This window comes from Tursiops truncatus, chromosome 6, assembly GCF_011762595.2.
Source record: "Tursiops truncatus isolate mTurTru1 chromosome 6, mTurTru1.mat.Y, whole genome shotgun sequence".
NCBI classification, from domain to species: Eukaryota; Metazoa; Chordata; class Mammalia; order Artiodactyla; family Delphinidae; genus Tursiops; species Tursiops truncatus.
Genome location: NC_047039.1, coordinates 35,115,378 through 35,134,116, shown reverse-complemented (window position 1 = coordinate 35,134,116; position 18,739 = coordinate 35,115,378). Strand labels below are relative to the sequence as shown.

The following is an 18,739-nucleotide window of genomic DNA, read 5'->3' as shown; positions in this document are numbered from 1 at the left end:
TGGTACTTGGTATTAGGTCCTGAGTTCTGATACTTTCCCACTAGAATCATGATTTTGTGGGAGGAGGACCAAATTAGGATTTACAATTATCCTGAATTTAAGTAACATAATAATTCTTTTTTTTTTTTGGTGGGGGGGCGCGCAGCTTGCAGGATCTTAGTTCCCCAACCAGCGACTGAACCCAGGCCCTCGGCAATGAAAGCATGGAGTCCTAACCACTGGATCACCAGGGAATTCCCAGTAACATAATTCTTTACAAGCGTTTAACATGTCCAGTAAACTGATTCTTAACCCCTGATCTTGGAGGGCTCTGTTGAAAATGGAATAAGTCCTGAGAGTCAGCTTTGGCAAGACACCTAAGATTTTGCCTGGTATCCGCCAAAGTCATCTAGTGAAGAGCCTCTGACAGTACACCACAGAGAGCTACCTCAAGCACCGTGACAAACATTTGGTAAAAAATTTCTCTTAGGTTGTAAAATCAGAACTCAACTGAGTGTTGCCTTTATCTAAATACAAAGCCCATGTCCTACTTCCAAGTGATATACCATCCAATCAGAGAATAGAAGGGTAAACAAAAGAATTGGTCAACTAGCCTGATTTTACACAGATCCTCATTTCTTCCTATGGAAGATGAAAATTAACTCCTATAGTACTGAAGGATACTAATAGTTAATGTATAGATTATTCAGAAGAAAACAAGATATTCTCAGCTTTTTGTTCCCCAGAGCATTTCAAGGCATAAGACCTTCTACTCAGAATTAAAAGGAAGCCTTATCTCTAAACTGCAAACTACTGGAGAGCAGATTGTCATTACACACTAATTAATTATCTAGTATATTAAGAGATTATAAACTTTTAATAATAACAGTTTAAAACAATAACATAATCCCTATTCTCTCATTCTTACTTCCTGGGCCTTACAGCACAAAGACTTAATGATAATATGATTATGTATCTGCCCACTGAAAAGCAAGAACTCTCTCCAGGTGTTATCTGGAGCTCCAAAAATCTTCTGTGACTTGAGAGGGGAACTCCTTTTGCCGTATATCCTACCACTGTATTTCCAAGCTCTTTCTTTACACCCTTTCCCTAGAGAGGAGGTATACTCCATGACTGCTCAATCTTCATCAGCAAACAAGACAAGCATTGAATGGCAACCTGGCAAGGCCACTTTCACCATTGCTTTAGGCTAAGAAAAAACATCTAGCTTAAGTAACTTTTTCTTTTAATTATAGAGTTTATTGACAATACTTTACCTACAATACTGGAAATAAAAAATGCAAGAAAGATTGCTCAGAATCCTATCTCTTGGGACTTCGCTGGTGGTCCAGTGATTAAGAATCCACCTTCCAATGCAGGAGACTCCGGTACCATCCCTGGTCAGGGAACTAAGATCCCACATGCCACGGGGCAACTAAGCTCGCACGCTGCAACTACTGAGCCTGTGTGCCACAACTACAGAGCTCACGCGCCCTGGAGCCCCTGAGCCACAACTAGAGAGAAGCCCACGCGCTGCAACAAAGAGCCCGCACACCACAACGAAAGATCTTGTGTGCCGCAAGACACGACACAGCCAAAAAAAAAAAAAAAAAAAAAAATCCTAGCCCTCTTTTCAAGTCTGTTTTTCATTTGTCAAGTTCCTGTTCAGCCCTTAATCACATGCATGTATAATGGTGCATAGCTATAATCAGCAGAGAGAATTCTGTATCTCATTACATTTAACATATCAAAAGCTCTACATGTTACTACAGTCTTCACAATTATGTCAATACCTCCATAGTATCATGCAGATTTGATTTACCATAAATTACTTAAGTATTCTATTGTTAACATTTTGATAAAATAGCTTCCAATAATTATTTTGTTAAAAAAGACTTCTTTCTTCCTTTGGATAATTTCCAAAGTATGAAAATATTAGGTCAAAGGGTATAATACTTATTAGGCTCTTCATTCAACAAACAATACACCCCAGGTCTTTGAAACATAATGCCAAATTACTTTCAAAAAAGGGTTTTAGTGACAATAAATATATGACCTGTTCCACCACATCCTTATCAGAACTGGTTTACACTTTAATTTGTATACAGAAAAATATTTTGCTTTTATCTATATCCCTTTTATGATGAAATTAACTATAATTTCCTAATTGTATTTTTTCTTATATAAATTATATCTAAATGAATTATTTTTAAATGTTTAAGCTCCTTGGGATGTGACTGACATACAGAAAATAACCAATTTACAGGGTAGAAAAATGGTCACTTCTTATCTTATGTACCTGAATTTGGCCAGAAATACACCTAGAGGCTAGAACCATCAAACTACTGTTACCACTTCCTCCTCCACTGCCATTAATTACATCAACAATTTACTAAGTACATGTTCTAGGCACCGAGCTAACCAACATCTTATTTAATTTTCTTCATGACTGAGCTAGGCAGATACTACTCACTCCATTATTATTATTATTTTTTAAATATGTATTTATTTACTTATTTGGCTGCACTGGGTCTTAGTTGAGGCACGTGGTATCTTCGTTGCTGCATGTAGGATCTTCGTTGTGGCACGCGGACTCTTAGTTGCGGCATGCATGTGGGATCTAGCTCCCTGACGAGGGATCAAACCCGGGCCCCCTGCACTGGGAGCGTGGAGTCTTAACCACTGGACCACCAGGGAAGTCCCCACTCCATTTATTTTAAAGGTGAAAGAAAGGCTAAGGAGAAATTACCTGGCTTGTCCAAGGGTACAAAGCTAGTAAGAAATGGAGCCCAGATTTAACCCATGATTCTCTGAATCCAAATACACAATACAAAATGACTTAAACTTGTTGATATTTCTGACTTGTTTACTATAACTCTTCTAGTAAAGAGACCAAAAAATTGGAAAGTAATGACTTAAGCTAAGATCTGACTTAAAAAAAGAATGGGCAGGGTCTCCCCTGGTGGCACAGTGGTTAAGAATCTGCCTGCCAATGCAGGGGACAGGGGTTCGAGCCCTGGGCCAGGAAGATCCCACATGCTGTGGAGCAACTAAGCCCATGCGCCACAACTACTGAGTCTGCGTTCTAGAACCCGCAAGCCACACTACTGAAGCCTGCATGCCACAACTACTGAAGCCTGCGTGCCACAACTACTGAAACCTGCGCGCCTAGAGCCCGTGCTCCACAACAAGAGAAGCCACCGCAATGAGAAGCCCACACACCGCAATGAAGAGTAGCCCCTGCTCGCTGCTACTAGAGAAAGCCCACGCGCAGCAACAAAAACCCAACGCAGCCACACACACACAAAAAAAGAATGGGCAAATTTCTTGCTTTGTCTGTTGAGACCAGAACTGGCATATAAGGAAAATAATTATTTGTCAAGGGCTTCCTCAAAGTGCAGAAATAAGATCTGATTACATACTACTGGTTGCTGAACAGATATTAACCAAGATGCCTACAAGAAAATTCTTTCAGATCCATTAAACATGATGTTCCACCTATGCCCTGAGTGTGGTTTAGAAAATACAAGGAGAATTCAAATGAATGGTCTAGATTTAATAAGGTGACAAAAAAATTATTGCTATACAGCATAAAGTCTAAGCCAGTGATTCATATAAAAATTGCCTGAGAGCTTGTTTAAAATTCCAATTCCTAGGTTTCACAGAAGGAAAAATCCTGAATCAGTACTGGAGTGGGGACCAGGAAACTTGCATTTTAAACACATACCTCAAGTGATTGTGATGCAGACAGTTCCTGAGTCATGCTTAGGAAACAAAGGCCTAAGCAATCAGAAATCAAATATACATCAATTTAGAAGAAGGCTGACTGGCAAAAGAAGACTAAAGGAAGAGCCCAAGGAAAACAGGAACCAAATCAAGTAACCAGACTACCTCATTACTAACTTTCAGCAGGTAGTTAGCCTGCCAGGCACCTCCCAGCAAACCTCTGCTCTCAGCTACCCACGTTTCCCCATCCTCCAAGTCTACAGGGCTGCAGGAAGAGGCCATAAATTCACCAGGGGCCATGCGGCGAAGCATGTGACTCAATTCTCCAGATGAGAAAGGTGATGAACAGGATTATTCATTATTAAAGGCTAGACATGAGTCAGAAGGAAAAGAAAAAAAAAAAGTTACCTACAGGAGATTCAGTTAGTCTTGTCAACCAAATCCCCAGCGACTTGAGTCACTCTCCCTTGTTTCTTCCCAGCATCAGCCAAATGGGTCTATCCAGAGTTGCTCAACATTCCTTGTATATTCCTGACTCTGCTATGGAATGGACATCCCTGCTTCCTTCCCACAGTTGAAGACTCTTCCTCCTCTAGCAAATCCTCTCTGAATACCCTAGCTAGGAATGACTTCCTCTCGGGAGCACTCCTGGTTGGCGCGTCTAATGAGGCATCTATGTTGTTATTAACTCTGCACACAGCTATGTATTGTATCCCAGCCAAGCTAAGCAGAGGTCAGGCAGTCCTCTGCCATTACGGGTATTGCAGTGAAAGTTTGAGGAGTACTTGGCATAACATAAAGAATTCTGACAAGGAATAAGGAAAATTAGGACCCAAACTTAACTCATTATAGAATCTCAGGCAAATAACTTTTCTCCCTTTGGGTCTGTTTCTTCAACTCTAAAACAAAGTGGAGGCCAGTGGTTACAGTCCCTTCCAGCTCTGTCTGAGATTTGTTTCTATATCACTGCAACCCCACATGAAGCAGTGTCTTGCTACACATGGGAAAAACTCAATAAATGGTTATAAATTTAGTAAAAGCAGACACAAAACACAAAGTTGTCCCACTACATTCTAGCCAATGAAATGCAGAAATATTACTCCATTTCTTCTCACATTCAAAAACTGTCCTGATGAAAACATCCCCACCTACAAGTGAGAGGGACTGATGGCCTCCAAGGATCCAAAGGCATATAAGGGCATTCAAGTGGAATCAGCAGTTTAAGTAGCTGAATGTTGGGACTTCCCTGGTGGCGCAGCGGTTAAGAATCCCCCTGCCAATGCAGGGGACATGGGTTCGAGCCCTGGTCCAAGAAGATCCCACATGCTGCGGAGCAACTAAGCCCGTGTGCCACAACTACTGAGCCTGCGCTCTAGAGCCCGTGAGCCACAGCTACTGAGCCCGTGTGCCTAGAGCCCGTGCTCTGAAACAAGAGAAGCCACCCCAATGAGAAGCCCATGCACCGCAATGGTAGCTCCCACTTGCTACAACTAGAGAAAGCCTGCGCGCAGCAATGAAGACCCAACGCAGCCAGAAATAAATTAATAAAAAAAAAAAGAAGAAGAAGAAGCCAAATGTTGCAGTCCAACCATAATCCTGGATTGAACCTGGTTGCCAATTCTGGGTCAGTTTCTCCCTTTTATCTCTACACCAGGAAATATATGAAGAATCCTGCTTAAGGTCAAGCTAAAAAGCAATACTCCTAGATACCACCAGGAAAAACTCTCATTCATCTTGAACCCGACCCGGGCACTGCTCCCATTCCAACAGAAAAAACGTCCATGTGTGAGCTTGAGAAGACCTTTTTCTCTGACTGTAATGTCTATCAAGGATCCAGCTAGAAAAAAAAGCCTGGAGTGCAAGAGTCACTATGTTACTCCTATGTTCATTCTCCAACGTCCCAAGCTTCCAACAGACTATACCTGAAATAAAGGGCTCAGATCACTTAAGAGAAAAACTGCCCGCCTCAAGCTCTGAGGTGGTTGTCAACTGAGGGCACAATGTTTGAAAATGCATGCATGTGTGCCTGCGTGTACACATGCATGTGCCTGATTGTCACAATAACTGAGGGTGCAGGGTAGAGGGGGACTGCTGGCATCTATGGAGCAGAAGCCAAGAATGTGAAATCTCCAGCAATACGAGGTAAAGTCCCAGAGAAGGAAGAAACCACCAAAACACCATCAATATTCTTGTTGAGAAAAGCTGCCCTAAAATTCTTGAATCCTTCCATAGGACTGCTGTTCAGGCCCTAACCCTTTTTTTTTTTTTTTTTTGCGGTACGCGGGCCTCTCACTGCCGTGGCCTCTCCCGTTGCAGAGCACAGGCTCCGGACGCGCAGGCTCAGCGGCCATGGCTCCGCGGCATGTGGGATCTTCCCGGATCGGGGCACGAACCTGTGTCCCCTGCATCGGCAGGCGGACTCTCAACCACTGCGCCACCTGGGAAGCACGGCCCTAACCCTTTTTATTAATTTTTAAATTTTTATTGAAGTATATAGCTAATTTACAATATTATATTCATTTCAGGTGTACAACATAATGATTCAAAACTTTTATGGCTTATACTCCATTTAAAGTTGTTATAAAATATTGGCTATATTCCCTGTGTCGTACAATATATCCTTGTAGCTTATTTATTTTATACATAGTAGTTGGTATCTCTTAATCCCCAACCTCTATCTTACCCCTCCCCCCCTTCCCTCTCCCCACTGGAAACCACTAGTTTATTCTTTATATCTGTGAGTCAGTTTCTGTTTTGTATATACATTCATTTTATTTTTTAGATTCCACATATAAGTGATAACATACAGTATTTGTCTTTCTCTAACTTATTACACTAAGCATAATACCCTCCAGGTCCACCCATGTTGTCGCAAATGGCAAAATTTCATTTTTTATAGTTGAGGAGTATTCCATTGTTGTGTGCAAGTGTATGTATATATATATATGTATGTGTGTGTGTCTGTATGTGTGTGTGTGTATATCTCACATCTTATCTGTTCATCTGTTGTTAAGACATTTAGGTTGCGTCCATATCTTGGCAATTGTAAATAATGCTGCTATGAACATTAGGGTGCACGTTACCTTTTTGAATTAAGAGTTTTTGCTTTCTTTTTCTTTGGCTATATACCCAGGAGTGGAACTGCTGGATCATATAGTAGTTTTACTTTTAGTTTTTTGAGGAACCTCCATGCTGTTTTCCATAGTGGCTGCACCAATTTGCATTCCCACCAACAGCATACAAGGGGTCTCTTTTCTCCACATCCTCACCAACATTTGTTGTTTGTGGTCTTTTTGATAAAAGCCATTCTCACAAGTGTGAAGTGATACCTCACAGTGGTTTGATTTGCACTTCTCTGATGACTAGGGATATTGAGCATTTTTTCACATGCCTGTTGGTCATGTGTATGTCTTCTTTGAAAAAATGTCTATTCAGGCCTTCTGCCCAATTTTTTTTAATAAATAAATTTATTTATTTATTTTATTTATTTTGTTTTTGGCTGCGCTGGATCTTCATTGCTGTGCGCAGGCTTTCTCTAGTTGTGGCGACCGGGGGCTACTCTTCATTGCAGTGCGTGGGCTTCTCATTGTGGTGGCTTCTCTTGTTGTGGAGCACGAGCTCCAGGTGTGCAGGCTTCACTAGTTGTGGCTTGCGGGCTCTGGAGTGCAGGCTCAGTAGTTGTGGTGCATGGGCTTAGCTACTCTGCGGCATGTGGGATCTTCCCCGACCAGGGCTTGAACCCGTGTCCCCTGCATTGGCTGGCGGATTCTTAACCACTGCGCCACCAGAGAAGTCCCCGGCCCATTTTTTTTTTTTTTTTTTTTTGCGGTACGCGGGCCTCTCACTGTCGTGGCTTCTCCCGTTGCGGAGCACAGGCTCCGGACGCGCAGGCTCAGCGGCCATGGCTCACGGGCTCAGCTGCTCCACGGCATGTGGGATCTTCCCGGACCGCGGCACGAACCCGTGTCCCCTGCATCGGCAGGCAGACTCTCAACCACTGCACCACCAGGGAAGCCCCTGCCCAATTTTTAATCAGGTTGTTTGTTCTTCTGATATTGAGTTGTATAAACTGTTTACATATTGGGGGTATTAACCCCTTATTGTTTATATCACTTGCAAATATTTTCTCATTCAGTATGTTGTCTTCTCATTTTGTGGATGCTTTCCTTTGCTGTGCAAAAGCTTTTAATTGGGTCCCATTTGCTTATTATGCTTTTTTTCTTTTCCCTTAGGAGATATACCCAAAAACTACTGCTATGATTTATGTCAGAGTTTTCTGCCTATATTTTCTTCTAGGTGTTTTACGGTTTCCAGTCTTAAACTTAGGACTTTAATCCATTTTGAGTTTATTTTTGTATATGGTATGAGAAAATGTTCTAATGTCACTCTTTTACAAGTAGCTGTCCAGTTTTCCCAGCACCAATTTTCATTGAAGAGACTGTCTTTTGTCCATTGTATATTCTTGTCTCTCTTGCTATAGATTAACTGATCATAAGTACATGGGTCACACCCTAACATTCTTGACCATTAATTCCCTCACATACAGAGGGTGACTAAAGTCTGCAACACACTACATGAAACAGGATTCCTGGAGCCCATACCTGCGTTAATCCAAGCAAGACCTTCTCAAGATGAAGACAAGTCAGAAAAGGGCAGCCAACTCTAGCACCATCACATATAAGAGGCATAAACTTATTCCTACTGCTCCTCTTCCTAAAGCCTTATAATATCAATTAACCTGACATAGTACTTTAGACTTTTTGAAGCATTTACACAATGATTTTCAATCTACAAACACTTCTGCACATGTGCCCAGCAGAATGAACTTGCCAAGATAGCAATTCTATCACTTCCACATCTAAAATCTTCCTCTCAAAAGAGTCAAATATTCTCAAAGTAAGATAAAAACTAATTCTGGGATAACTGTGAACATTTCTTACTAGACAAAGAATAACCATATGCCATTTAAAAAACTAAAACCTAATTAGCAGGTTAATATCCTAACTACAAAATATAGAAGGATCATACAGATAAGAATGCTGTTGACAAAGGATTAATCTCTAAAATATATAAACAGCTTATGCAGCTCAATATTAAAAAAACAAACAACCCTGTCAAAAAATGGGCAGAGGGCTTCCCTGGTGGCACAGGAGTTAAGAATCTGCCTGCCAATACAGGGGACATGGGTTTCAGACCTGGTCCGGGAAGATCCCACATGCCGTGGAGCAACTAAGCCCATGCACCACAACTACTGAGCCTGCACTCTATAGAGCCCTCAAGCCACAACTACTGAAGCCCGAGTGCCTTGAGCCTGTGCTCCACAAGAGAAGCCACCACAACGAGAAGCCCGCACACCACAATGAAGAGTAGCCCCTGCTCGCCGCAACTAGAGAAAGTTGGAGCACAGCAACGGAGACCCAACACAGCCAAAAATAAAAATAAATAAATAAAATAAATTTATATTTAAAAAAAGGGCAGAAGACCTAAATAGACATTTCTCCAAAGAAGACATACAGCTGGCCAACAAATACATGAAAAGCTGCTCGACATCACTAATTATTAGAGAAATGCAAATCAAAACTACAATGAGGTATCACCTCACACCTGTTAGAATGGGCATCATCAGAAAATCTACAAACAACAAAAGCTGGAGAGGGTGTGGAGAAAAGGGAACCCTCTTGCACTGTTGGTGGGAATGTAAATTGATACAGCCACTATGGAGAACTGTATGGAGGTTCCTTAAAGAACTAAAAATAGAATTACCCTATGACCCAGCAATCCCACCACTGGCCATATACCCAGAGAAAACCATAATAATTCAAAAAGACACATGCACCCACTATTGCATGCACACACACACATGCAATAATTCATTGCAGCACTATTTACGAGAGCCAGCTCATGGAAGCAACCTAAATGCCCATTGATGGACGAATGGATAAAGATGTGGTATATATATACAATGGAATATTACTCAGCCATAAAAAGGAACGAAATTGGGTCATTTGTAGAGACGTGGATGGACCTAGAGACTGTCATACAGAGTAAAGTAAGTCAGAAAGAGAAAAACAAATATGGTATATTAACGCATATATGTGGAACCTAGAAAAATGGTACAGGTGAACTGGTTTGCAAGGCAGAAATAGAGACACAGATGTAGAGAACAATCATATGGACACCAAGGGGGGAAAGTGGGGTGGGGTAGGGGGGATGTGCTGAGATGAGTTGGGAGATTGGGATTGACATGTATACACCAATATGTATAAAGTAAAGAACTAATAAGAACCTGCTGTATAAAAAATAAAATAAAATTCAAGGGCTTCCCTGGTGGTGCAGTGGTTGAGAGTCTGCCTGCCGATGCAGGGGACATGGGTTCGTGCCCCGGTCCGGGAGGATCCCACATGCCGCGGAGCGGCTGGGCCCGTGAGCCATGGCCGCTGGGCCTGCGCATCCAGAGCCTGTGCTCCGCAGCGGGAGGGGCCGCAACAGTGAGAGGCCCGTGTACTGCTAAGACAGAAAAAAAATAAAATAAAATAAAATTCCAAAAAAAAAAGAAGAATGCTGTTAACCCGAGATGTACACTTGGCCAAACCCAAGGAATTCTGCAAGCATTTTAAAGCATTTTCTAAAGGGCTGTAACCCCATTGGAAAAATAAAATAGTAATACGAGGAGGAATGAATAAAAAATCCAGTCAGAAAAAAACTCCCACATTTTTCCTTTGTTTGTTTCCATGTGTCTCAAATTGAGTTTCATATTCTGCTTTTATGATTTCGGGAGTTTGAATATGTAAACTCAAGTTTATAATATTATAGCTATTTTCTCAACCCTGGTAACTACTATTCCACCCCACCCCCCAAATTAGGCTTCTCCAAGTGCTTCTTCCTCTCATCTGGCAGCAAATTGCAGCCCAAGCCTCATCTTGTCTGCTTCATTGTGATCCACCAAGCCTACCTGTGAAGTCAGCAGTATACCTCTGACCATTACTTTGGGAATTGGTGAGAAAGATAAAAGCAGCTCTGGCAACAGGAGTTAGCCTGGTACTATCACTTAGGCTTTGGGGTCTTGCTGAAAATAATTCCACAGGAGATTTTCCTGTGAAAATCCTATCCACTTAAGCCTTTCCCCAAATCACCCTTGCAAATCCTTTCTAACACTCTCTTACTGAGTGGCTTCATGGTTCCCTGCGGTGGAGGTTCACCCTAGCTGCAAGGAGCAATTTTATCTATTATAGGTGAGTGAGTCCTTGAAAGTCAAAATATGGGAAATAAGAGTTGTCTAAAATTAAAAACCTCAAACTCTGCACACGTTATCACTCTGCCTATCACCATCCTTCCCAAACCAACCCCTCTCAAAATATCCACTTTCTTGAATTGTTTTTGGTACTCCCCTGGTTTTCCTCTGACCTCCCTGCTCCCCCTGTAGCAGATCTTCCTGCACCATAAATGTAGGTGTTCTCCAAGGTTCTGTTCTTAACCCCCCTGTCAATATCAATGGTTCTTACCCATTTTTGGCTCACAATGTTCCCTCCGAAAATGTAATGAAATCTATGGACTGCTCCCCTACACCACCCTCCCACATCATGCTCAGAAAATATACATCTAATGATATTTTTGCAATTTTAGGGAAGGTTTATGGAACCCAAGAGTGACTTCTCTACCCTCTCTCCATGGTAATAGAACAATTTTAATAATCCCTTATACATATGTGAATCCTAAACCACTAACTTCAATCTTTACCCCCTCTCAAACTTCAACTGATTGAAAGCACAAAACTAAACATTTTCTCTTTAAATGTTTTTTTGTTTCAAACGTTTTTCTGGCAAGCTTCTCTTATTTAGCTTTTCTGTATGGCTCTGTACATAACCTGAGTTTGTAACACTAAACCGGGAAAATATACCTACCCATCCTGGTTCCCAAACCCACATTTCAATTAAGGTTATACTACCTCTCCTTCTTTAAATAATTTAGTAAAAATATGAGTGTTGTAATGTTGTTAATGATTAAAACATAGGCTGGGGAATTCCCTGGCAGTTCAGTGGTTAGGACTCCGAGCTTCCAATGCAGGGGGCATGGGTTCGATCCCCGGTCGGGGAACTAACATCCTGCAAGCTGTGTGGTGCGGCAAAAAAAAAAGCAAAAAACATAGGCTAGCAATCTTATTCCTGTGCTTATTAGGCCCAGGGAATTCAGAGAGGTTGAATGGACTGCCCCTAGTTTGAGTGTTAGCCCATAGCACAGGGAAATTCCCACCCCACCAATCAAGCTACAGAATAATTTACAAAACCTCTACTGCTTTTTTCACAGATGACCCACTGCCTCAGCAAATGTTTCTATACTATAGCCCCAAGTCAGTTAACTCGGAAATGGCCTAACTTTTTAGCATCTGTTAGTTAACGCTAACAGTTAAACGCTTAGTTAAACGCTCATGAATACCAACAGCAGCCAAGAGAAAAAGCACTTCTAACCCACAGATACATATTAAAAAGATTATTTTAGAATATAAACAGTTGTGGTATACCTTTCCTACTGAATACATATAAATCATTTCACTGATGGTAAAATTTCAATACATCAAAACTTAATTTACTCTTGAGAATCCAACATGAACTCCTCCCTCCCCAAACTCTTCAGATATTATCCAAAGATAGTGCTAACTATTTAAGTAATTTTCCTTTTAAACTGAGGGAAGTCCCAGGGAGTGCCAAGAGCATTGGAAAAGGCTTTGGATTCATTATCACTACTACTATTTCTGAACAAGTAAGATACTGCTAACTTGAAATATTTCCCAAGATGTATACAGCTACCTTCTCAGCACTTGCATTTTACAGATGGGAAAACAAAGGCACAGATAAGAGAATCATTTGCCAAATATTACAAAGTTCAGAGAAGAACACTGTTCCTGATTCCCAATTTTGGTTCTGAAAGCTAAGCAAAGAAAAACACTAATTATAAAAAGAAAAGAAAGCAAGACTCTACTTAAATACTTTAAGTCATGAGGAAACAGGAAGACAGAAAGGCACGTATCAAGAGTAGGTTAAATTACTACTCAACATTATTCTCACCTTCAAAAGAGGGTAAATAAATTCAAGAAGCAGGAGATTATGATGATCAATTCAGTTTAAAATTCAGCAACATTTGCTGGGGCAAAACACTATGATGGTTTGTATGGTTATGGGGTGTGAAATGAATTCCTCTAAATGGAAGACTCTTTCTAATCCAAGTGACAACGATGACAGTTCTCTTAAACCAAGACAGTTCTCTTAAACCTGAGAGACTAGGAAAAGGAAGTTTTGTAGGAGCTTGCCACCACTATTTACTTTTGAAAGCCTTCTTTATAACAAGCAACCTTCAACAAAAGAGGAAATGAAAGCTTGGCCTCAACCACCATGGTATTATATCGTTCCTTAAAACTCATGTTTAAACCTTTGCCTATGTCCTTTATAAATAAATACTTCTCCTAGTACTTAAGACTTTCTTGATCTAGAGCCATCTTCTCTTTCAATTAATGCAAGATGTGTTTCTGTCCAGGGTAAATTCACCCAGCCATTATGACATTTCTTGTCTATTCACCCAGGGTGAGGTGAAAACAGAGCAGCTGGACCTACATCTGATCTTTTCTCACATGTTAATCAGAATCACTTTCCAGGGCTTCCCTGGTGGTGCAGTGGTTAAGAATCAGCCTGCCAATGCAGGGGACACGGGTTCAAGCCCTGGTCCGGGAAGATCCCACATGGCGCAGAGCAACTAATCCCGTGAGCCACAACTACTGAGCCCATGTGCCACAACTACTGAAGCCCGCGTGCCTACAGCCCGTGCTCCGCAACAAGAGAAGCCACCGCAATGAGAAGCCTGTGCACCACAATGAAAGAGTAGCCCCTGCTCGCCGCAACTAGAGAAAGCCTGCGCACAGCAACAAAGACCCAAAGCAGCCAAAAATAAATAAATAAATAAATTTATTTAAAAAAAAAAAAAAGATTCACTTCCCACCTGTAGGCCCTGTTTTTTCTCACTTGCCATTCCTCTGACATCATGCTATTTGTGCTCTTCTGTTCTAATCATATCCACAATATCCAATCATGGATTGATATTTTATCCATGCCTTTAATTGTTCTGGTTAAATTTACTGATAAAATTTCCCCTTCATTCACTTATAACTATCTTCTAAGTCATTCTACGTAAAAATACTCTCCTACTCATGTCATATTCAATTTTTCTTGCTACTGAATTCTTTTCAGAAGGCTACTTTGCAAAGACCAAACATTTATTGGGTTGGCCAAAACGTTTGTTCAGAGCTTTCATAAAATCTTATGGAAAAACCCGAATGAACGTTTTGGCCAACCTAATATATCCTGAAATATACCACCGAACATACTTCCCTGCCCTTTCTTATAGGAAATACATCTTTAGATTCTATCCCCTAAAAAGAAAGTGTTTGTCTTATTCCTATCTTTAGCCAAGTACGAGTTTAAATACTTCTACATATGCCTTTAGCCTAGCAGACAACACCTAGGTTTTCACTATCCTGTATCCTGAATGATGCCCAGACCATCATTCTTTCCTCTGAGGCCTCTGACTTAAAAGACAACATAAAAACGGGGGGAAAAAAATCAAGAAGCAGTGGCATATCCATATGGCAAGAGGCCTAAAGAAACAGACTCCTCTGAAGATTTACCAGAAAAGAAATGTGGAAGTGGGAAAAGGAATAGAAAAGGGAAGAAGTCATGAACAGATAGGAGGGAATGGAAAGGAGAATAAGGCAATCTCCTCCCCCAAAGAACTAAAGGGGAAAACCAGCAGTGAGAGATTCTAGGACATGTGGAGCCATATAACCAGAACTAAGAGATAGTTCACATCCACCCAGAAACTTACCGTGTTGCATTTTGTGCCACACACCACTTGCCTATGATTCAGCCACTGAGATGCAAACACTTTATTAAGTGTCCCCAAGTGAAACTCTCTCTCCTTCAGGAGGCTGGGAAGTTGCTGTGCTGCATAACCATGCAACACTCGAGAGTAGTTGGTTTCATTCTGTAGCCTGACTTCTCGGTTCTTCAGGTAGTACACTAAGGATCTCTTCACTGGGGGGAGTCTTTTCCTTTTGTGAAGTGAGTGATCCCAGCCAAACTGTGGAAAGCAAAATTAGAAATCACTGCTTTGGCTACCTTTGTCAGAATAAGGGATCCTACTGTATTAGAGAAATCACTAAGAACTCAACCTGCAGGATTTACATACAACAGAAATACAAATACAATGGAACAGGAAAGTCAAGCTAGAAGTCCAGTTTAACTCTTCCAACATTGAAAAGATGCTGCTCATAGTGATACCTATGGAAAACAAGGGCTGAAAAGGAAAGGAATGTAAGCAGAAAAGAGTATGAAAGGTTTACTAAGGCCTTTTATAAGTGAAGGAATCAGGTACCTTAAAGCTATCCTTGATAGAGAAGGGAGTGAAGGGCCGAGAGATTAACATACAGACCTCGGCTGCATCTCTAACGGACCCCCTTCTCCCTCTCAGCCTGTACTCCCCGCGAAGCATGGACGGTGCAACCCAAGGAGCCCAACTGGGGTCCCAGGTCTTTCAGGGATGCCCTATCAGTGGCCGCCTTCCTGTCACCAGGTCTGCGCTCCAAGCAGTTACAGCATTCCAAAAATCAAACACCAACGGGGAGGGAGGCACGGGAAATCTGAGTCTGAAGGGACCCAGAGAGCAGGACAGGAGTGATACCTGGAACCTGCTGTTTCATCTAGGGGTCCAAGTGCCAAAAGGCCCAGCTCAGAGCTTGGGTATCCAAAGGGAGGCTCATTCCTATACGAGAGACGCAATCATTTCCCCTTCCCCGGGCCACAGGAAGGCGGACTTCACGGTCTCTCCCGGTATTTTACGGGAGGTTTTGTTCCCGATTCTCCTCGACTTCGGTTTCCCTTCCTCAGAAACCCAGTTTGTTTTCTCCTCAAGCCCCGTTCCCGGCTGCAGGCCTCCCCGGAATATGTCTCGTTTTCACGTTCCCCTTTAGTTCCTCACCCCTGCTGCCTATCTGCTTTTCAGTGAACTCCTGCTGGCCCAGCCCGGATCCTATTGACCACGGCTCCGCTCTTCACCCGCCCCCCGTCCCCCCAAGACCTTGGACCTCGTTCCGATTCCCTGATTTGCGAACCCTATCCTCTGGGTGCCTCGGCCTTATCACCCGGGGCCCGGCCTCTCAGCCCTCACCTGTGGGCCCTGAGCGTCGCTCCCAGCTCCCGGCGAGGCGGGCGCTTTCCGCTTCCTGCTAACTGCTTTCCGGGCCATAGTGGGCAGCGCCGCCGCGGCCCCGCAGCCACATGGGGCGGGGGAAGCGAGCGGGAGCAAGGCGGCAGGTCATATACTGGGCCCCGGGGCCGCGCACCGTAGTGCGCCCGGTCCAGAAAATGGCCCGGACCCCGGGCGGCAGTAGAAAAACAGGGAGGCAGGGAGGGAGGGAGGACCGGGGCCGGGAAAGGGAAGGGGAAGGGGAAGGGGAGACAGGAACCCGAAGCTTTCCGACGACCAAGTCTGGAAAGGACGGCGAGCGGCTGGAACCAAAACACCCTCTCCCTTTCGCCCGCGCTGCGTCATCCTCGCGCAGCCGCACTTCGTAGCGCGTCGCCACGGAGATGCAGTGCGGACAGAAGGATTGGGTTTAGGGCTCGCTGTAGAGTTCCCGGCAGTTGCTCAGCGGCCTCCAGCCCTTTTTCAAGGGCCATTTGACTGCCGCTGGAGGTGGGCGACCTGGGGGCAAAGGAATCTGGGTTCTGGCCCCCGACCTCGGAGCCCCACCCTCCCATCCGCAGGCACCCGGAAGTGAGGGCGATTACCCTCGCTCGGGGAAGGAATCCCTCCCAACACGCCTTTACCCCGCAGTCACCGCTGGTTATCTCAAACAAGCGCTGCACGTTTCCCCAAACCTATGAAGCCGAGCCCTGGCGCCAAGGGCTGGACACTGTGGAGAGGAGGCATTAACTTCCTTTTCCCAACCCGCAAGGTGGTGTCCGACTCGAAATCCACGCTGGGCACAGTCAGCCCAGGTCCCCCCAACACCAGACCCAGGGCCTCAGGCCACCCTCTCCCCACTCCTGGGGAGCTCTCAGGCTTCATTTTCCACTCAGTCTTCTCCCTCTGCTGGCCTCCTCCCCGCCCCGCCTGACCCTCTGTGTTGCCCTAATCGCAGCAGCCTCTCAGTTACCTCTTCCTTAGCTGCAGCGTGGTACCTCGCCTCCCTTTAGAGTCCCGTGACCTGCCGGCCACACAGTCTTTTGTGCTCTATGAAATAGGCCTCCCTCCGTAATTTATGTTTCTTACGTCTTCCATGCAGTCCTAAGGTGAGGACTAGAACAGGGGACTGCTACTGCCTGCCTCTTCCTTGGGGCCCAGGTTACGTCTCCATAGGGCAGATTGGGTGAAATTCTGAACCACAAAGAGAGGAGCCTTTAACTTGTCAGTCCAGTTAGGACAGTCATTGGTCACCAGACAAGGGGGCTTCTTCAGGATCACCCTTGCCTCCATTTTCAGAAGATTCTGTACGGATTTGTGTGCTAGCTCCCACCTTTCCTCAGGCAAAGAAATCCTTTGAGGAAGCAGGAAGCTCTTCCTTGGTGCTGATGGCCCTCAGGCTGTAGTGCCCAGTTACCCGATGATCCCTTCAGGCTTCAAGCCTCATACCTCCAGGGAGCTCTGTTGGCCCATCTGAAGTTCTGCCTACGAGGAGATTTGGATTTGTTTTCCAATCGGAACCAAAGACCAGATTGAGACAGTGTCCTCCGCCATCCCAAGTCAGCACTGCCACTGACCCCTAATGCCACCTTGGGAAAGGCAGCTCCGTCTTACTTGGTCAGACCTATCCCTTCAGAAACATACACGCAGTGAGTGGGTCAGTAGTGGGTCAGCTTCCTTTTTATAGCCTGTTGTTCCAATTCTGTCTTGCCTCACAATGCCCTGGATGACCTAGGACAAGAATCTGGAATTCCTTTGAGAATCTCTAGGTTTTTGTTGGGCTGTGCTTGGATCTTGGTCTCCTCTGCCAGTGTCACAGGCTGTAGGTTCATCCTCGAGGTTGGTGCACTTCCTTTTGACATCCCAGGAACTATCCCCTAATGCACCTTCCAGCAGAGCTCACCATTTCTGTGGAAATAAAATAGAATGAAGATTTATTTGAAAGTTTACAATTGTTTTTAAAAGACTGATAATATGAACTATTGGTGAGGAGGTAGAATGACTAGAACTCTTATATATTGCTAGTGGGTTTGTAAATTGGTACAAACAATTTGGAAGAAATCTATGGCAGTACCTACCAAAGCTAAACACGTGTACCTTGTGATGGAGCAGTTCTACTTCTGGTTGTAAACCCAACAGAAATGAGTGTTTATGTCCACCAAAAGGCATTTACAAGAATATTCATAGCAACTTTATTCATAATAGCCCTAAACTGGAAATAGTTCAAATGTCAATCAATGGTAAAAAAGATAAACTGGGGTTCCCATGACCTCTTCAGGTGCGATAATTTGCTGTAATTGGTCATTGAACTCAGGAAAATAAATACTATTACTGGTTTATTAAAAAGGATTTTAAAAAGGATGCAAATAAACAGCCAGATGAAGAGGTACATAGGGTGAGGTCTGGAAGGGTCCTGAGCATGGGAACTTCTGTCCCCATGGAATTTGGGGTGTGCTACTGTCATGGCATGTGGATATGTCTACCAACTTGGAAACTTTTCAAACCCTATAGTTTAGGGTTTATATGGAGGTTCCATTATATAGGCATGATTGATTAGATCATTAGCCATTTATTAACTCAATCCCCTGTCCCTCTCCCCTTCCTGGTGGTTGAGAGGGTGGGGCTGAAAGTTCCAATGCTCTAATCACAAGGTTGGTTCCCCTGGCAAATAGCCCCCATCCTAAAGTTACCTAGGGGCCCATCTTGAGTCACCCCATTAACATAAACTCACGTATGGTTGAAAGGAACTTATTATGAATAATAAGAGCTGCTCCTCTAACCATTATCATTTGGGAAAAGAGTTTTA

General features: G+C 43.5%; 1 protein-coding gene across 2 annotated transcripts in view; it reads right to left on the bottom strand.

Annotated features, from left to right (window-relative positions):
- DCAF12 (DDB1 and CUL4 associated factor 12) overlaps nucleotides 1–17,513 on the bottom strand; it is a 42,386-nt gene extending 24,873 nt beyond the window's left edge. Inside the window, exons 1-2 of one of the 2 annotated variants that reach the window (XM_073806053.1) lie at nucleotides 17,383–17,513; nucleotides 14,575–14,829 (exon numbers count right to left, since the gene is read on the bottom strand). In XM_073806053.1, coding sequence (XP_073662154.1) covers nucleotides 14,575–14,829; nucleotides 17,383–17,406 — 279 coding nt within the window. In that variant the 5' untranslated portion in view covers nucleotides 17,407–17,513. Of the gene's footprint in view, nucleotides 1–14,574; nucleotides 14,830–15,915; nucleotides 16,245–17,382 lie in introns of those variants that run through there. The other variant, XM_004317542.4, reaches the window with a different exon arrangement.
- Nucleotides 17,514–18,739: the final 1,226 nt, after the last annotated feature.